This window comes from Camelus dromedarius, chromosome 15 (assembly GCF_036321535.1).
Source record: "Camelus dromedarius isolate mCamDro1 chromosome 15, mCamDro1.pat, whole genome shotgun sequence".
Taxonomy (NCBI): Eukaryota; Metazoa; Chordata; class Mammalia; order Artiodactyla; family Camelidae; genus Camelus; species Camelus dromedarius.
The window spans coordinates 24,051,297-24,069,460 of NC_087450.1; the positions used below are offsets into that span (position 1 = coordinate 24,051,297).

The following is an 18,164-nucleotide window of genomic DNA, read 5'->3' on the forward strand; positions in this document are numbered from 1 at the left end:
TTTTTTTGGATTTTCTCCAGAAGTCCTATAGATGGAATAAAGTTTTAGTCAGTGTTTTATACCATGAAAAAAATCACTAAAGAAAATATGTAACATCTGTTATGTCTATTATGGACTGAATTTTTTAAACAGATGGTTAGATTGTTCCTGCTTCTCTTCCAAATATTTGTGTCTATAAAATACTTAATATTTAGTTTTGCTGCTACTCCTGGGACCACCACACATATAATATGTATATATACACCTACATCACATGTACATACCTACATATATGTATATTGCCTTTGGGCAGTTAGAAAATGTACACTGCATTGGCTAGACACATAGCCCCATGCCCTCTGGACACTTGAACAGCATAAAAACCATACAGTTGACAATCCCATTCTAGTTTTTTGTGTCAAATACATTTAGAATGGATATGTTATTTTTCAGACATTATAGAGCAGACAGGACAGAGGCACGTTAGTAAATTAAGGTTTTAGTAATATTACTTTCTTTTCCTTAGGTTAAATATCTTTTTACAATTTGGGATGGGGGGGAAATGTTTTGTCTTTTCTCTTTTAAGATTGTTGGTATATTTTTGGATTATAATGGTAATATATGGTAATAAATACTTGTACAACATTCTGGTATCTGTTAAACAGAAATATATTTGATACTGCTTTTGTTTTTAATATGTGTTTTATTTATTAAGAATGCTACACTGCAAGCAGAGAAGCAAGCATTGAAAACTCAGCTGAAGCAACTTGAGACCCAGAACAATAATTTGCAGGCTCAAATTCTTGCACTTCAGAGGCAGACAGTGTCGTTACAAGAGCAGAATACTACTCTTCAAACACAGAATGCCAAGCTTCAGGTAGAAATGTAATATTATGAGGTTATGCAACCAAACTCTTGAATTATGCTGTTATGCTATCAAAATAAGGATGACTAGACATGGTAACATTGTTGCTTAGTGAGTGAATTTAACAATTAGTTTAAGAAGCTGCTATGCCAAATTTTCAGATATCAGTGTTTTTTAAAAGTCAGAGCCTCTAAATTAATAAATTCCTTCAACAAATGAAAAAATAAAGATAATTTTAGTTATATTTACTTTATTGCCAGTTCAACAAGTTGATTATAATTAATCAGTTAGAAACTCTTGTTTTAAGACCATGATTGCAAGATACCCATCAGTTATTGGAAAACAGCGCAGCGTGAGAGTTTTGTCTTTAGACTTGTCCTTAGTTCAAAGGAGCCATCTTACACTTAACACTGCCAGTGTCTTTTCAGATAGAATAGTCAGGTAGGAGAAAGTGCAACTCTGAAACCTCTTTAAAAAGCTGGGAAAAGAAGTTGCCTCTCTGATGCTAAAAGTTCTCTCTATAGTTCTTTTCCAAACAATAAAGCAAATACTAATTTAATTTAGACTCGAGAAAATTTCCAATTGAATTTCACAAGTAATTTTTTAGTTCTATCAACTCTAAACTTCTAGGAAATTATAAACTGGCATTTTCAGTTCTGTACCTTTTATGGAGTTGTTGCTAATCATCTTCATTTAAAATAATTCAACCCAAAACATATATATGATATATATCTTACACTGTGTATGTCTCATAATATATGTATTATGAGGTGTATATAACACCTACCAAAAATAAAAAATTAATGGTAGCCTTATTCTTTAGGATGCTAAAAATTCAGATATTCTTTGTATAATATGAATATATCTGCTGTGATTTATTTAGCACTTGCTAAAGTTAACATCTTTTATTTTAAAAGAAAGAACAATATAAGCTATTTTTCTTATGTCTAATACAATATACATTCTTACAGGTTGAAAATTCCACCCTTAATTCCCAGAGTACCTCACTTATGAACCAGAATGCACAACTCCTAATCCAGCAGTCTTCCTTAGAAAATGAAAATGAATCTGTAATCAAAGAGCGAGAAGACCTGAAATCTCTCTATGACTCTCTGATCAAAGATCATGAAAAGCTAGAACTTTTACATGAACGGCAGGCTTCAGAGTATGAGTCTCTCATTGCTAAACATGGAACTCTAAAGTCTGCTCACAAAAATCTTGAAGTGGAACATAAAGACCTTGAGGACCGGTAATTTATTATCTTTTCTTATGTTATTAATTTAAAACCAGTTTTATTTGGGTAATATAATAAATTTTATGTATGAACAGATCTGAGATAGTTTATGTAGGAAGTTTATATGAATTAACATGTTTTATGTGATTACTTAATAAATGACTCCCATTTCCTTTATTTCTAAAATTTTTTTTTCTAAGGAAATATAAACCAAATACATAACTTTTTTTTTTTCCAGTTACAATCAGTTACTAAAACAGAAAGGACAATTGGAAGATTTGGAAAAAACGCTGAAAGTAGAACAGGAAAAAATGCTGCTTAAAAACAAAAACCATGAGACTGTGGCTGCCGAATACAAGAAACTTTGTGGTGAAAATGATAGGTAATAAATATTTATATATTTTAGTTTTATATTATTCATTATATCCAAAGTGTATATTGCCCCTTTGTGGTACCATTCATAACTTAGAATTTTTTGAAAAGACCCCAAACCTGTAAGTAAATTACCCAGCAAAATCATGTAGCTAGTTATAGAATCACTCAGACAAAAACCTGAATGTCCTGTTTTCTCTTGTTGTTTCTCTCTTGATTTATTCAACTAATTAAGTTTTTAAGTCACTTTATATAACAAAATTTGTGTACGTTGTTAGTCTTTTGAAGTTGCTACAAGTGAACAGTCTCATGATTTCCTAGCTGATTGATTTATACTTTTATTTTTGACTTAGGTATTAATGGTCTCATATTGCTATAGGGTAACTTTTTAAAATTTGAAGCCTTGGAAAGATCAAAACTTACTAACTGGTAATCAGCCTACTTCATGAGGATATATTTTCAAAAAATTTTTAGAAACCTTTGAAAAATGTAAACAGCCTAAAAACATTTGTATTGCATTTACATTGCCATAGCTGAAGTGCTGAAAGACAGCACACAAAATTTAAATGGGGATCATTCATTGAGTATTTGTCCTATTATGAATATGATACGTTCCGTTTTTAGAATTAAACATCTATTTCTTTTCCTTCCCCCAAAAACCTCCCTAAGCTTCTAGAGCCATTTTCATTTGTATGCTCAATAGTTTTTAATACAGTAATTGTTACAACTAGAAATTCTGTGCTGAGCGATTTGAACTTTAACAGTCTCAACAGCAGGCTAGGATCAAAGAGGTTGTATTTGTGCAGTATAAATAATAGAAGACCAAATTGTGACAAGTTATAGGATAGTTACAGGACAGGGTTTTTATTACATACATAACATTGCCAGATGCATTTACTGTGGAATTCCCATCTTGAACCTAACCTTTTTCCGCTGCTGGGATTCAAACCAAATTTGGACATTGGGAACTTGAGTAGATCTTCCAGAAATCTAATTGTATACATTACTGAGGAGTCTTCAGAGAAAAAACTTGGCCCAAATGTTAAGAAGAAATTGAACATGGTGAACTTGAACCAGAAGATTATGTAGACTTGGAAGGGAAGAATGGTCCTGAGTAGAGTATTTTCTGTCTCTCTAAGGTGTTCTTGCCCAGCTTTTATGCATTCGTGCCAGTGTTCTAAGGGAAGTAAAGACTTTTAAGTAAAACCTGAAAGAGCTCTTTCACAAATAAAAGCTATTTATGAAAACTTGTCAAACAAGCAATATCCATTCCTCTAGATAGCCTAAGTTTTAATCTTAGATAATGCCAAACCAAGAAAGTTTCTTACATGAGCAAGGTTGTCTTGCCTCTTTAGAGTTATGTTCACTGAATTGTGTGTTGGTGTTAATGTTCTCAGCTTTGAGGGACGGTGTAAAAAACTCTCCTAAAGAGCTGATTTTAGTATTTGCCGTTGAGATGCTATTGAGAACATTATTATATCTCTATATCCCACACCCCATGAAGCATCAGTAGGAAAATCTTTGATCTCCATCGGTATTGATATACTATGTTGCTGTCTGTATGTGTCAGTGAGGTTTGACCAACTGTTAAATTCAGGCATGTATTCATTCCTAGATTCAACCTATTTATGGAGCATTTACTGTTTGTTTTGATCTTGCCATTTTATTGTTTTTCACCAAGTCTTGATTTTTAGAATGTTTATTTTATTACTTATAATTCTTGTAAATTGATTCAAATTCTTTGTCAAGTGAGTTGAAGTAAATTATTGGATGTTCTGAGAAAATCCCGTACTGGGCAAAAGTTTGCTTTGTTTGGCTGCCTCCTCCTTTTCTGGGTTCCTGATCTTAATGCCATTAGGTGAAGGTTGGTAAACTACAGACAGCTCAGCAGGCCAGATCCAGCCTGCAGCCTGTTTTGGTACAGCTCCGAAACAAAGAACAACTTTTACATTTTGAAAGGTGGTTTAGGAAAAACGAAAAGAAGAATGTGCTCTAGATTGCATGCAACCTACAAAGCCTGAAGTATCTATTCTGGTCCTTTACAGAAAGAATTTACTGATCTCCCTTTTAAAGGTCAGTGGACCTTGTTCTAAAGGTATAATAGTAGAAAGAAACAAAAGGCTATCATTTGGGTTTTTTAAAAAAATCAAAAACTTATCATTAATAACTGAAGACTACATAACTATGAATAATTTACCACAACTGCAGAAATCTCAATAACTAAAATTTTCATCTAAGCGTGTATCTCTCAGTTATCTGACAATAGATTGATAGATTACTATGTCTCATACTAGATTGATTAATTCACTTGATCTGATTTTTCTTTAGTTTTCCTGTTAAATTTTAGAATCTTTGAATTCTCTAGGTTAATCAAAACTGGATTGGTAATTTCCTGTTTTGTTTTTTAAACATTTTCTATTAAAAACTTGTCATCTAGTTTTTACAGACTAGAAACTGATTCTTGGTAAGTTTAGTCACTGGCAAAAGAATCTTACATTTTCTAAGTATGTCTGAATGTGATTTACAGCGTTTTCACATTGTATAAATCACAGTGAAAGCTATTAAGAGAATCTAATGTGATTTCTAATTATAGGTTGAATCATACATATAATCAGCTTTTAAAAGAGACTGAAGTTTTACAAACTGACCATAAAAACTTGAAAAGTCTTCTAAATAATTCCAAACTGGAACAAACAAGATTAGAAGCTGAATTTTCAAAGTTAAAGGAGCAATACCAGCAGCTGGACATCACATCCACCAAGCTAAATAACCAGTGTGAGGTAAGCTTTAACAAGGTTAGTCAATGTTCGCTGCCTTTAGGCATCATTGCCTAAAAAGTAAATAATCAGATTATAATGACAATAGCAGTGTATGTTTAGTATTTCTAAGAGAATTGGTCAGGGATAATTGAAATTCACAAGTAATTCAGAAAAACTTTCTTTATGATTAATTTCAACTTTTACTATCAGTTTAAACTTATATGTTCAGATACTTTGAAAATTTTTATCCTTGTTTAATGAAAAAAATGTTTACTGACCACCTGGCATGCATTGGTAAACCATAAAGGTAAAAACTTCATCCCCTGTGGAGCTTATATTCTGGTGGAAAGAAATAGACAATAAACATAACAAGTAAGTTTCAGTGTTTTGTTACATATGGCTGTATAGCAGTTTACCCCAAACATAGTGGTATAAAACAACCACTTATGCTCACAGATTTTGTGGTTCACAATTTGAACAGGGACAGTGGGGCCAGTTTATTTCTGTTCCGCTTCCCGATTGGCCCTCAGCTGGAAGACTGAAAGGCTGAGTGCATGTTTGGTGGCTGATGCTGGCTGTCAGCTGTAGGCCATCAGTTTTCTCTTCACGTAGTCTCTCCCCATAGACTGATTTGGGTTTTCTCACAATATGGTGAGAACCAAACAGAAGCCATCTCTACTCTAATGATCAAGCCTCAGAAGTCATACAGCATCATTTCCCCTGCATTCTACTCGTTGAGCAAGTCAAAGTCCCATCCAGGTTCAAGGAAGAGAGAAATAGATTCAGTCTCTTGATGGAGAATGGCATGATTCTGGAAGGCTACATGGACTGCAAATACTGTTGTAACCATTTTGAAAATTAGTCTGCAGCATATGGTATGTTAAAAGATAAGTTATATACAAGTAAAAATGGAGTAGGGTAAAGGGGAATAAGGACTGCTAGGGTGGGTGAGAGAATGTAGATTGAAACTGTAACTAGACATGATTGAAAAAAGATTTGAAGGAGATTAGTGTATTATTATGTGGATATCTGGGGAAAGAATATTCCAGGCCACCAGCTGATGCAGTGACCATAAGGCCAGGGGAACCCTGGTGTGTTTGAGGAACACTCAAGGAAGCTAGTGTGCCTGGAGTGGAATGAGACAGGGGGAGTAGCAGGAGATGCGCTCAGAGATAAGCCTGTGCCAGATGTGTTGCCTTATAGGCCATTGTAAAGCACTTTTCTGAATAAAACATGGGAGCCATTAGAGGGTTTTGAACAGAAATGACATCTGCCTTATGTGTGCAGTTTTATTCTTAACATCATTCCATGCCTTTCTCCATGATTATTTGATGCAGTGGTAAAAGTTTTGAAGTATAAAAAGGATCCTGAAAGCCTTAAATAATCCTTAAATTTTGTGATTAGTCCCTAAATCATTAAAGTTTGAATATAGCTTAACATTTCTTGGAACTTTTAGGAAACCAGCACTTAAGCAAACCCTTAAGTAGAATTAGGAATAGACTGTCAGAAAAGTAATATTTAAAGGCTTTTTGTCTGAAATTATAAACCAACAGAAAGGAAAATTAGTTTGAAATCATATATATTTAATTACCCAACAAAGTTCAGAAAGTATAGAACATTCATTCTGCCTGTGATTTATAATAAGTCTAAATAAAATATAATTGAGTTAATGGATTACAAAATGGTACGTTGAGGAACATGACCGATCAATTCCAGAAATAATAAGATTGGACAAAACTATCAAAAATAACAATTTTAGGACTCTGGAATTCAAGCAAAGACATACAACAAATTGAGAAGCATTTATTAAAGAAAAACTACTCAACTTTGGATAGGACTGTGGTTGTCTGAGACATTTTATCATGTGACTTCTCCCATTCTTAGTCCCTCCCCTTTTTCCAATACCTGGTAGTTCAGGTGAGGGGCAAGCCATGAAAACCAGCAACTCTGCTACTGGGGGGGACTGGCTTGATTGCAGCAAAGAACAGAAGAGTCTCACACCCAGGAAGGTTGTCAAAGGCCAACTCTCAGATACCTGAATATTGGATGGGGCAAGTAATTATACCAGCAAACTAGTCAGAAATTTAACTGGGAGATCCGAAGAATGAGACAGCCAGCCATAATGAATCTTGATAAGGCCCTTCATGTTGCTGGTAGTCTAAAGGCTACTCAGGAGAGGTCAGAAAGGGCCCTAGCTACCTACTTATCCGGGGCTAATTCTCCTAACTTGAGTCAAATGCTAACTTTTGGCTAAGGGCGAAGTCATTATGATTTGAAGGGAGTGTAAAAATGAATCCACAGTGTAGGAGGTTGAAATAGTAGTTAATCTTTGTAGGGATGGGTGGTAGTTGGAAGAGAGCATGACAAGTGTTTCTGGAATACAAATGTGCTGTCTCTTGATCTGAATGCTGGTTTCACACATGTTCACTTTGTGATAATTGAGCTGTATATACACTTAAAATTTGTTTCCTGTGTATATGTTTTATCAGTTGTCTGTTGACACAGTAATGCTATGTAACAGTGTCAACAATCATAGAACCTCAGTGGTAAGGGACAGTAAACATATATTTTTGCTCATGAGTCTATGAGTTGGCTGAGCAGATGTGCTGACCTGCATTGATGTGTAGGCCAAGATTAGTTGATCTTAGTAGGGCTTGCTCCTGTATCTGCAACTAGCCAGTACATACCCTGAGAGCTGACTGGACTAGGGTGACCCCAACTGGTATAATTTCTCTGTGCCATGTGGTCTCTCATTCTCCAGTAGGATTCCAAGAGACTGAGTGGCACCACATAAGCCTCTTGAGGCCTAGACTTGGAACTGTCACACCATCACTTCCACCTCCTTCTCTTGGCCAAAGGTGTACCAAATTCAAGAGGGGAAGTAGATTCCACTTCTTGATAGGAAAAGTGAGAAGTCACAGCACAAGAGAATATAGGGAGGAAAACTGTATTCAGTTTTTTTTGCAGTGGATCTACCACATATGTTATATTTCAATTTAACAATATATAGATAAAACAAATATAGCACAGTATTAACAGTTGTTAGATCTAGATGGCTGTTTATGGATATTAATACCTGCGTTTTTCTACCTTCTGAGAATTTTTGAAATTTTTGGGATGGGGGGATGGAGGAGGGGAGAAGGGGTTGTTACTGGCATTTTTTTAAAATACAGATCTCTGGGCTCTACTTCAGACCTGCTGAATTCAAATGCTAGAACCCAGACATCTACATTTTAAAAATGTATTCTACAAGTGATGCTAAATTTTGAGAATTAAAACTTTGGGCTTTCTGAGTTCTACTGGAATCTCTGGTCTAACTAAGGCATCCTTCTAAGTTCTGCTGACTGCAGAGAAGAAGCAGCTCAATGATGCTAGCAGCCCAGCTACCAGTAATAATCAGTAGTAATACCACCCATTGATAAGATTACTTGACTCCCTTGGATCAAGCCATAAAAATTATACACAAACTTTTAAGGTTCCTTGAAAACAGTGGTTGGGGGAAGAATGAGGTCTATGAAGTACCTACTGTGTGCCATAGGTAAGACACCAGGTACTTTACATATATTATTTAATCCTTGCAACAGTCTTGGCGGGGGTGGGAGTTGTTATCCTCAATTTGTAGATGGGGCCATTAAAGCTCAAAGAATTACTAACTTGTTTAGCATTTCATAGCTTGCTTAAACAGAAGTCCAGAGATACGAATCTAGCTTTGGGCTCTAAGTTAAAGTTTTGAAGAAAGAAGTGTTTTTGGAACTAGATAATTTATTATGTGTTAAACCCAACGTCTGTGAGAATTAAGAAAATATGTATGTCCAGCACATAATCCAGTATTTTAGCTGTCATTATTACTAAATAATCACTCATGTTCTAATCAAAGTAAAACTATCTAATTGTTCAAATAGCAGAAGACTTAAGTCTTTGTGAAGTTAAGTTGCTAAGTCTTTGTGAAAATGTTAAACGTAAATGTTGATATTTTAAAAAATAAATGTTTGTGTTTAAACAGTTGCTAAGCCAACTTAAAGGAAATTTAGAAGAAGAAAATCGACATCTACTAGATCAAATTCAGACACTAATGCTACAGAACAGAACACTATTGGAGCAGAATATGGAAAGCAAGGATCTTTTTCATGTTGAACAAAGACAGTACATGTAGGTACCAAATAATTTTGCACTCCAAAATATCAGTCGTGATTTTATCATTGCCATATCTGGTGGCAGAGTAAACAATGCTAATTTTTCTTAATTTTTGGCATTATTATTTCAAATTACATTTTTTGAATGCTTATGTTCTGGGCATAATAACCAGAAATACTAACATGAAAACACATGAGTCCTGCTCTTAATAAACTATTAATATAAGCAAGAAATACAAGTATTTGCTATAATGGAGGTATGTATAGGAAGCCATAGAAGTACAGCAAATAGAAGGGAAGGAGTATCTTAGTCTGCAAAAGAAGGTAGACTTCCTAAAGATGGAAGCTTGAGCTGAGAGTTAAAGGTTCAGTAGGAGTTCACCTGGGGAGTCACACGAAGCCAAGAGAGGAGCAAATGCAAAAATATGGGCATATGATGAAAGTGTATTATTATTATAATATAAGGTCTAAAAATTAATTCTTCTTGCTAGAGCAAAATTGAGGAAGAAGGAGTAGCAGAGAAGTGGCTAAACACTCAGGGGTCACTTTACAAAGGTTTTTCTATGCCATACAAGGATTGCTGAAAAATTTGAGCAGGGAGAAATGTGATCAGATTTGTTGTTGGTTGTTTTTTTTTTTTTTTTTTTTTTTTTTTTAAACACTGATGACATTAGAGTATGCATTGGAGATTCTGAGACTAGAGACAAGGAGTAAGTTTTAAGAAGGTTGTTGCAATACTCTAGTGAAACTAATTCACAAGCAGTGATAGCTGAGATCAAATACAAGAGAAATGTGAGAGAGAGAATTGACAGGGCTTAATTGTTAGTAAATTGTATCTTTGTTGAGAGTGGAGGAATCTGGTAAAATAAGAGGTTTTGGCCTGGGAAGCTCAGTGGATGACCTTTTATTACACTATGATTCACCTTTACTAAATTCTTCTCTTCCTCTTGTTCCCTAAATGAGAAGCTCTGTCGTATAATAGAAAGAGCACACATGTTGAAATCAGACAGCTCTTAATTTAAATCCCAATTCTTCCAATCACTAGTTATATGACTGTAGGTGAGTTACCTCATTTCTTTGATCTTTGGTTTCTTTTTCTCTAAAACAGAGATACAACACCTACTTCCAGGACTATCCTAAGGAAATGAAATAATGAATAAATGAAATAATATGTGACTTTCAGACATGTACATAATGGTGAACCCCATGGCACATACGAAACCAGGATACACCATACATTTTTTTGAAGTATCAATTTTATTATAAAACCTGGGGCAGGGAACATTATTTTTATATTAATACACAGGAATATCATGATATACCTGTGCAGAAGGTAAAGTTTGCATGAACTTTTAAGGTAAATGTAAAGCTTCAGAGAAGTTTCACATTTGTGGCTGGCCAGTTTGGATCTTCAGTCCTTTCCACGACTACTTGTATGCCTTTACTCTCTGCCATTAGAGGTATTTTAGCTTAAGAAGCAGTGAGTGTTTCTAAAGCTCTTGGCATTTGAGTTTCCTGCTCTTTAAGCAGAGGCATTATCTAGCACTTTATCATGTTAATATTCTGACCCTTGATGAATAATCCATTTCCAAGGTTTCCGTGATTGTATCTATACCATTGGCTTATAAATATTAGTATCTATTCTGACTTTTTGTATTTAAATTTAGAATACCAATTTTATGTGTCAGACTCATTTCTAGCTGAATGCCTCTGTCACATGGTCCTAGCAGGAGTGACAGTGAATGGGTGGTACTGAGAATTTGGTGGTCCCTGATGATATTTAGAGGCCATGTGCTATTTGCACTGTGATACAACTAATGGCAACCTCTATTCACAAAGCATCTTCTTCCATAGAAACTCTCAAATCAGTTCCTCCTGTTTCCCGGCACCCCAATTTCTCTCTCCCATGAATTATACTACCCCATTAGCCTCCTGAATGTTTTCTTTGCCTCCATCCTTTCTGATATATCCTATTCCATTATTGAGTTAAGGTAGTTAAACATAGATTTCATGTCACTTTGTAATGAAACCTTCAGTATTTCTGCTGTTCAGCAAAATCTAAACCTGAAACTTCACTACTTACTCTCAGCTAAACTGTTTAATTTAGCATTCTTATTTTTTCTTTTCAGTGTATCTAATATGGCCTTTTTCTTCATGAGACTTTCTTTGGTCATCCAAGATAGAAATATTTATCCTTTTATAAGTTCCTATGATACTTCCACAGTACTTTTATTTTGGCATCCCTACTATCTTGGATTATAATAGTCATTTATGTATATATCTTCTCTCTCCTACCGTGCTCTTAACAGCTGGGCTACTTCTTACTCATCTTTATATACACCTCATGCACTCCTCATTGTAAATAATCACTAAATGTTTAATAAATAGTATTCTTTAGGATCACAGTTTAGATTCTTTAGATCATTTTACTTTTGTCTGTGATCTTTGATGTTTCCCTATGTAATACATAAAAATGAAACTAACATGTAGTCAAGCTTAGTACATTCATGCATTGCTGGAGACAGGAAATTCTCTACAAATAAATTAAGCCTACATAATTCTACCATAAAGGAAAAAAATCTGTTTGCAGGAAGGTGTGGTTGCAAGATTATTTATTGTTTCTGTAATTATAAACAAACTATCCAGCAATTTAATATCTTGCCTATATAAATTATAATAAATCACTATTCCAAAAAATGACTTGAGATACCAAAGATCCAAGAATAGGGGACTTATCAGTGTTGAATATAATGTTTAATAGCTGAAAAGGATGTTGAGGGAATTCTTTTGTCATGATGAGATTGTAATATGGAAAATTTTCTTCAAACAAATAAATCCTGTTGGAGAATTGAAACTTAGATCACAGTCCCCAAATAATTTAATATCATTCATAACTGTATAAAATATGTTGCATGTCCTAAAATGTAATTTTTATTTTATAGTGATAAGTTAAATGAATTAAGACGACAAAAGGAGAAATTAGAAGAGAAAATTATGGATCAATACAAATTTTATGACCCATCTCCTCCTAGAAGGTACTATTTAACTTTTTTTGTTTGTTTTTATTTTGAAAAAAATGAAAAACTTCTGATTTTGAGAGGGACTTACATGTTGAATTTTAGACTGATAAGAATTTTTAATTATTTTATTAGGAGAGGCAACTGGATTACTCTAAAAATGAGAAAATTGATAAAATCTAAGAAAGATATTAATCGGGAACGTCAGAAATCTCTAACACTAACACCAACCCGCTCAGACTCCAGTGAAGGATTTCTTCAGCTTCCCCATCAAGATAGTCAAGATAGTTCTTCAGTAGGTTCAAACTCTTTAGAAGATGGCCAGACTCTGGGGACCAAGAAAAGCAGCAGTGAGTGCTTAAACTCTTTAAACATTTGTGATCTCTAGTATTGATTTAGAATCCTTTCTAAAGGTTTCTTTTAAATAACTTCAACAGTTCTTTGGGATAATAGTCTGATGAATGCATTTCTTTTTGACTATATATGACTTTAAAATTCACTGCATACTGCAGTACTGCAAAACTACATGATTTTCTCTATTTTGTGTTTAGATAAATACCATACACAGAAGCACCATCATTTGGCCAGGGAGGTAAAATAGTATAGAAAGAACAGTGAAATGAGAGCCAGAATACCTCTGCCACTTGCTAGTTCTGTTAATATGGGCAACCTTTTACCTTTGCATCATACTTCATAAGGCGATTCTGAGGAGCAACTGAGAAATATTTATAAGAGCTCATTTTCATAGTTATTTATAACTATGAAACTATATAACTATTATAAAAAGGTTTTTATTTTTTATAACAAGGTTTTTATAATAAGGTTTTATTCATACTTTGGTGTCAAATTGGAGCAAAGTTACATTGTAGGAAGCAAAGAAAAATAGGTATGAATTTGAAGAGAATGTTATTCAATTATTTAGAAATAATTGAAGGTTATAAGAGTTATTGAGAGATTGCTTATAAAAGGTTCATTTAAAGTAAAGTAGATGTGGAGATATAAGTCTATGTATAAACTTGTGATTTAATTTTTAAATTACAAATGTAGAAGTATCACGTCATAACGTGCCCTGTACAATTCATACTCTCTTCATTTCATTACTAGTGTGCTTAGCCAAATAGCAAGAGCAAAGTAAAAGCCTAAAGAAATGTATTTTAAGAGAAGGAAAAGAACCCAGTGGTAGGCCTTTTGAAGATATCTGAAAAGTTGACTGATAGCAATGTTCTTATAAAATATGTAAAGAGGATACTTTGAATCCACTCACACTATCACCAGAGTTACTAAATTTAAAAATTACATGTATATATTTATATATGTATATAAATGTATAACTATATTATATATACATATATTTCATTACTATTCTTTTGAAGTAAATAGGCAGAAACAGCTACTACCCAGGGTAGATTCTCCATATGGAAGCTATCAAAACACTTTTTTGTCTTCAGGGGAATTATCTCTGAAAAGACAGTATTTTAGGATATAAGAGATTAGACCTTCATTATAGGCTTTATTTCAGACTGCAACCACAGCACCCTAGAAACTAGAATCCATAAGTAAGCAACCAAAAACATAATACACATAAATGAGTACGTATTCATACATACATCCATACATATGTGTCTGTGTATTAGTCTCAAGAGAGTGGTTTAATCTTATATATCCACATAAGATTAGTCTTGTCAGCCAAATCTACATGAAACCTCTGAGTATTATAGAGAGATCATCAAGTTTAAAAAGGTGCCAGATGATTCAATTTTATCTGCTACCTTTAGATATAAAATACCTGACACCTTATTAAATGAGAAATGGTAATGGGTATACTTAGTTTTTTTAATTAAAGATATTTCAATTCAGATGTGAGAACATACGTAAGAAAGGCATGACAGTCTTTTCTGAGGTCATCGTGTTTGTTTTAAATACAAATCTGTCATACCTTCATACTCTATGCTAAACATCCAGAGTAAGAATCAGAAAAAAATGAATAGTCTCCTTTCTAGCAGTTGTTCAGTCTTAGAATTTTTAAAATAAACACAAAAGCCAGCAATTCTAACAATCCCTTAATTTCAGTATGGTTTGGGAAGAGAACATTGTATATCTACAAACTAATTGTCATGAGGATCACATTTCACCACTGACAAATGTGAAACTCAAAAATTCTATCCGTTTTGGAAGAGTGTCTGTCTGTCAGTAAAGCAGTCTATGGAAAACAGTTGAAAACAGAAGTATCTAAACAAGACAACATGTGCATGCTGCAACCACTCAGCTTTGTTTTAGCTAAGTGTCCATTTTTACATTGCTTTCAGTTCATTTCTTTTTAATCATTGAAAACAGCCATGTTTACCAAGCTAGATAAGAAATAAAAGCTTAAATGAATCATGACTATTCTTATTAGCAATCAGATAAATAAGTTAAAAAGCTGTATGTCCATTGCATTCTCCTTAATGAATGATACTTGTCAGTTTGTCAAAAGAGCTTTGATTATTTACAAGATGACAGCAAACTCTGAGAAAGAGCATAGTTATTAAGGCTGTATACGATATGCTCTTAAGTCTTTACGCAAGTTATTTCCCTAGATCCTAAAATGTAGGCCAAAAACATGTAACAATTTTTTGTATTAAAATTTTATTAAAATGTAGCTTGAGAATGTTACTGACTCTTGTGAACACCGAATTTTTATGTTTATGACTCCTACTGTAGTTTTAACCCTAATTTTCATTTATAAAATTTTCATGCATAGTGCTACCTTTTATTTTTTTAATAAAGTGACCCACAAAGCCCTTCAAAATATCTAAAAATGTTATAAATACATATTTTTCTGTCTTTTTTTTTTTTTTGCTTGCTTGCTTGCTTTAGGATACCTCCTTATCTTTTAGGCTTATCAGAGCTTAGTGCTAGCACTTATTACTACTATCAAAATACTCTTTTTTTCCTCTTTCTCGCAGTCAACCTTTTGCAAAATGATATTATCATGATTGCTTATGTCATCTCTTGAAAGACTTCCCTCAGAAGAGTATGTATTTCCATGGTGCTGCTAAATAATGCACGAGAATTCAGTTTAAACCAAGAAGTAATTCCCTGTTTTCTTTATTAAAGTTTAAGAAAATAATGAGAGTTTTTAATGAAGATCATAAAAGTTTTTTTTAGATTGATTTAAATATCCCCTTGGGCACCCTAGTTTTTTGTTGAGGCATTTTACCCTCTTATAGGATGTATATTTTTCTAAATCACTTTTTTCCAAAATAAAGCCTTATAATTTTAAAAAGTTAAAGAAAACAGAGGATTGAAAAGCCGCCTACATTTTCATCATGTATACTCTGTGGTCCACCAAGAGTGGCCCTAATTTTAAAGGTATATCATTACAACTTAATTAGGAAAATTGTTCCTTCTGTAAGTAGTTCTAATCAGTTCTTGTATTTATAGGACTGTCATCAAGCTTTTAAAGTATATGTTCCTCATCATTGTCTTCAGTGCTTTTCCAAGTATTTTAAAGTATCAAAGTACATATTTCATATTTCATTATCACTCAGCAGCACAAGAATTATAGCTTTAGTATAGCATACATAGCTGAAACTCAGACATTCATTTCTGTCCTTAATTTCAACATTTAACTCCCATCTGTTCTTCTCCCTTTTTTCTTTCATTTTTCTGTTTCTGTTTTTCCTCATGCTCTGACATTAAAGTGGTTGCACTGAAAAGACTGCCCTTTTTGAGGAACAGACCGAAGGATAAAGACAAAATGAAGGCCTGCTACCGTCGTTCCATGTGTAAGACTTTATGACAGTTCAGCTTCTTTCAAATGACTACACTGGCTTCCATTACTAATTTTTCACTAACCATTCTCTGGACTGCGCCAATTTTCTTATTTTGCAAAGTGCAGTCTTCCTCTAATACAAGGAGCTGGAAGAATTCTTTTTTTCAAAACTGGCACTGAATTTGCATGATATGTATGTTCACTTATACATATACATGCAGATATTTACTCATACATGTAATATATTTGTAAATTTCTAGTGCTTTCTAAAAGTTGCCAGAAAAAAAAAACTTTAATTTTATATGTCAGAGATTTTTTCCCAAAGAAATTTACTTAAAGAAAATATAACAGAACCTTTAGTATTAGAAATTTATTTCCTCAATGAACTAGGATTAAATAAATAAATAAGTAAATAAATAAATAAAATGGCCTATAACCCTTGAAAATGTTTGTCATTTTTTATATAATAATACTTTTTTTTCTTTTTTAAGTGGAATGGGTAATTACATAATCACATTAAATGTCTGTCACTTTGGATATCCTCTCTTTCAGGTTTTTATTGAATGGTATACTTATTTGATTCATAAAATGAATAATTCCTTCAGTAACCTGCTCTGACCAAGGACTCTTTATCATTTTCAATAGTGATGCTGTAAAGAACTGCTCTCCATCTTACCTTTATTCATTCCATTTTTGTCACCACCAAACCACATTATGAAGGCTTCTAATTATATTGCACATCACTGCTCAAAAGCATGGCAGTGGTACAGAGTAAAATTCCTTTTCCTATCTTTAAAGGGGGTGGAGGTGGGATAAAAGTATTCACCAAAGTTTATCAGCCTTTGGCCTACTCATTTCATTCAGCTGAATGCATGTCATAATTCAAATGACCTTATGGTTATAGTTTTTAATGTTCACTTGCATTAATCCATAAACAAAAATCAGATCATTTATAATTCAAAATGGAAATAAGAGCAGATACATTAACCATGCTGATTCATTTGCTTTCATTTGCATCCCAGCCATGAATGACCTGGTGCAGTCCATGGTCCTAGCAGGAGGACAGTGGACAGGTAGTACTGAGAATTTGGAGGTTCCTGATGATATTTCAACGGGTAAAAGGAGAAAAGAATTGGGAGCTATGGCCTTCTCTACTACAGCCATCAACTTTTCAACTGTCAACTCTTCTACAGGCTTCAGATCCAAGCAGTTGGTTAATAATAAAGGTATAGGCCGTCTGCTATTTGCACTGTGGTGTAACAGGAATTTTAATTTGACTTTCCCATGTGTACTTTTTTGACAGCAACAACCTGAAATAATTATTAAGACAATCTGGATTTGATCTGAGGGAATTTTCAAATCATTTCAGAAATTTAAAACATCATACAAATAACTAAAATCTTTCCTAGATCTTTCATAATAAACAGTTAATGAATGAACACGGCATGGAAAAGTAAACCAAGAAAAGGAGAAAAGGAGAGAGTGATAGAAGCTTTAAAAAAAAAAAAAAACTAAAAACCCTACAACATCAAACAGAGAGAACAATGTAGAACCACCCAGGCTCTTGCTTTGCTCTGCAGGGTCACAGGGAAATTGTTTCAGTGCTTCTGATATTTTCCCTGAGCGAGTCAACTTTCATAAGAGCTACTGTGTTTCTTACTCCTACTTTCAGTTTCTGGTTGAGTCTATCAAATATGTTAAATCAAGATGTATTATACATGATTGAAAAAGAATTTCCATATTCTGCATAAATAAAATTTTATGATTTTTCTTTGTTAAAAAATATTTTTATATCCATTTTGCTATTTTATGTAGATACTACATCCTTTGAAGATGTAAGTCCACAAGGTATTAGTGATGATTCTAGTACGGGATCAAGAGTTCATGGTAAGATATGAACTTTATTTAGAGAGTACATATTACATGCAGAATGAGAATGCTAAGATTCTTGCATTGAACTGGTGAATGTGGCATTGCCAGCAAGCATGTTTTCTCTAACCTGCATCTCATAGCTACCTCTGCCATTTCTTCAAACCTAATACTTCCTTTTG

At 33.6% G+C, this 18,164-nt stretch overlaps 1 protein-coding gene across 9 annotated transcripts in view; it reads left to right on the forward strand.

Moving 5' to 3' along the window:
• The window catches only part of CCDC88A (coiled-coil domain containing 88A), a 105,392-nt gene that overhangs the window by 75,463 nt on the left and 11,765 nt on the right, over positions 1–18,164 (forward strand). For 5 of the 9 annotated variants that reach the window (XM_031467046.2, XM_031467047.2, XM_031467051.2 and 2 more), the window contains 10 exons: positions 695–856; positions 1,816–2,093; positions 2,317–2,460; positions 5,044–5,230; positions 9,213–9,358; positions 12,285–12,377; positions 12,495–12,709; positions 16,043–16,126; positions 17,136–17,339; positions 17,929–18,000. In XM_031467046.2, the coding sequence (XP_031322906.1) occupies positions 695–856; positions 1,816–2,093; positions 2,317–2,460; positions 5,044–5,230; positions 9,213–9,358; positions 12,285–12,377; positions 12,495–12,709; positions 16,043–16,126; positions 17,136–17,339; positions 17,929–18,000 (1,585 nt within the window). The remainder of the gene's footprint in view (positions 1–694; positions 857–1,815; positions 2,094–2,316; positions 2,461–5,043; positions 5,231–9,212; positions 9,359–12,284; positions 12,378–12,494; positions 12,710–16,042; positions 16,127–17,135; positions 17,340–17,928; positions 18,001–18,164) is intronic. The other 4 variants (XM_031467048.2, XM_031467052.2, XM_031467049.2 and 1 more) reach the window with 2 other exon arrangements.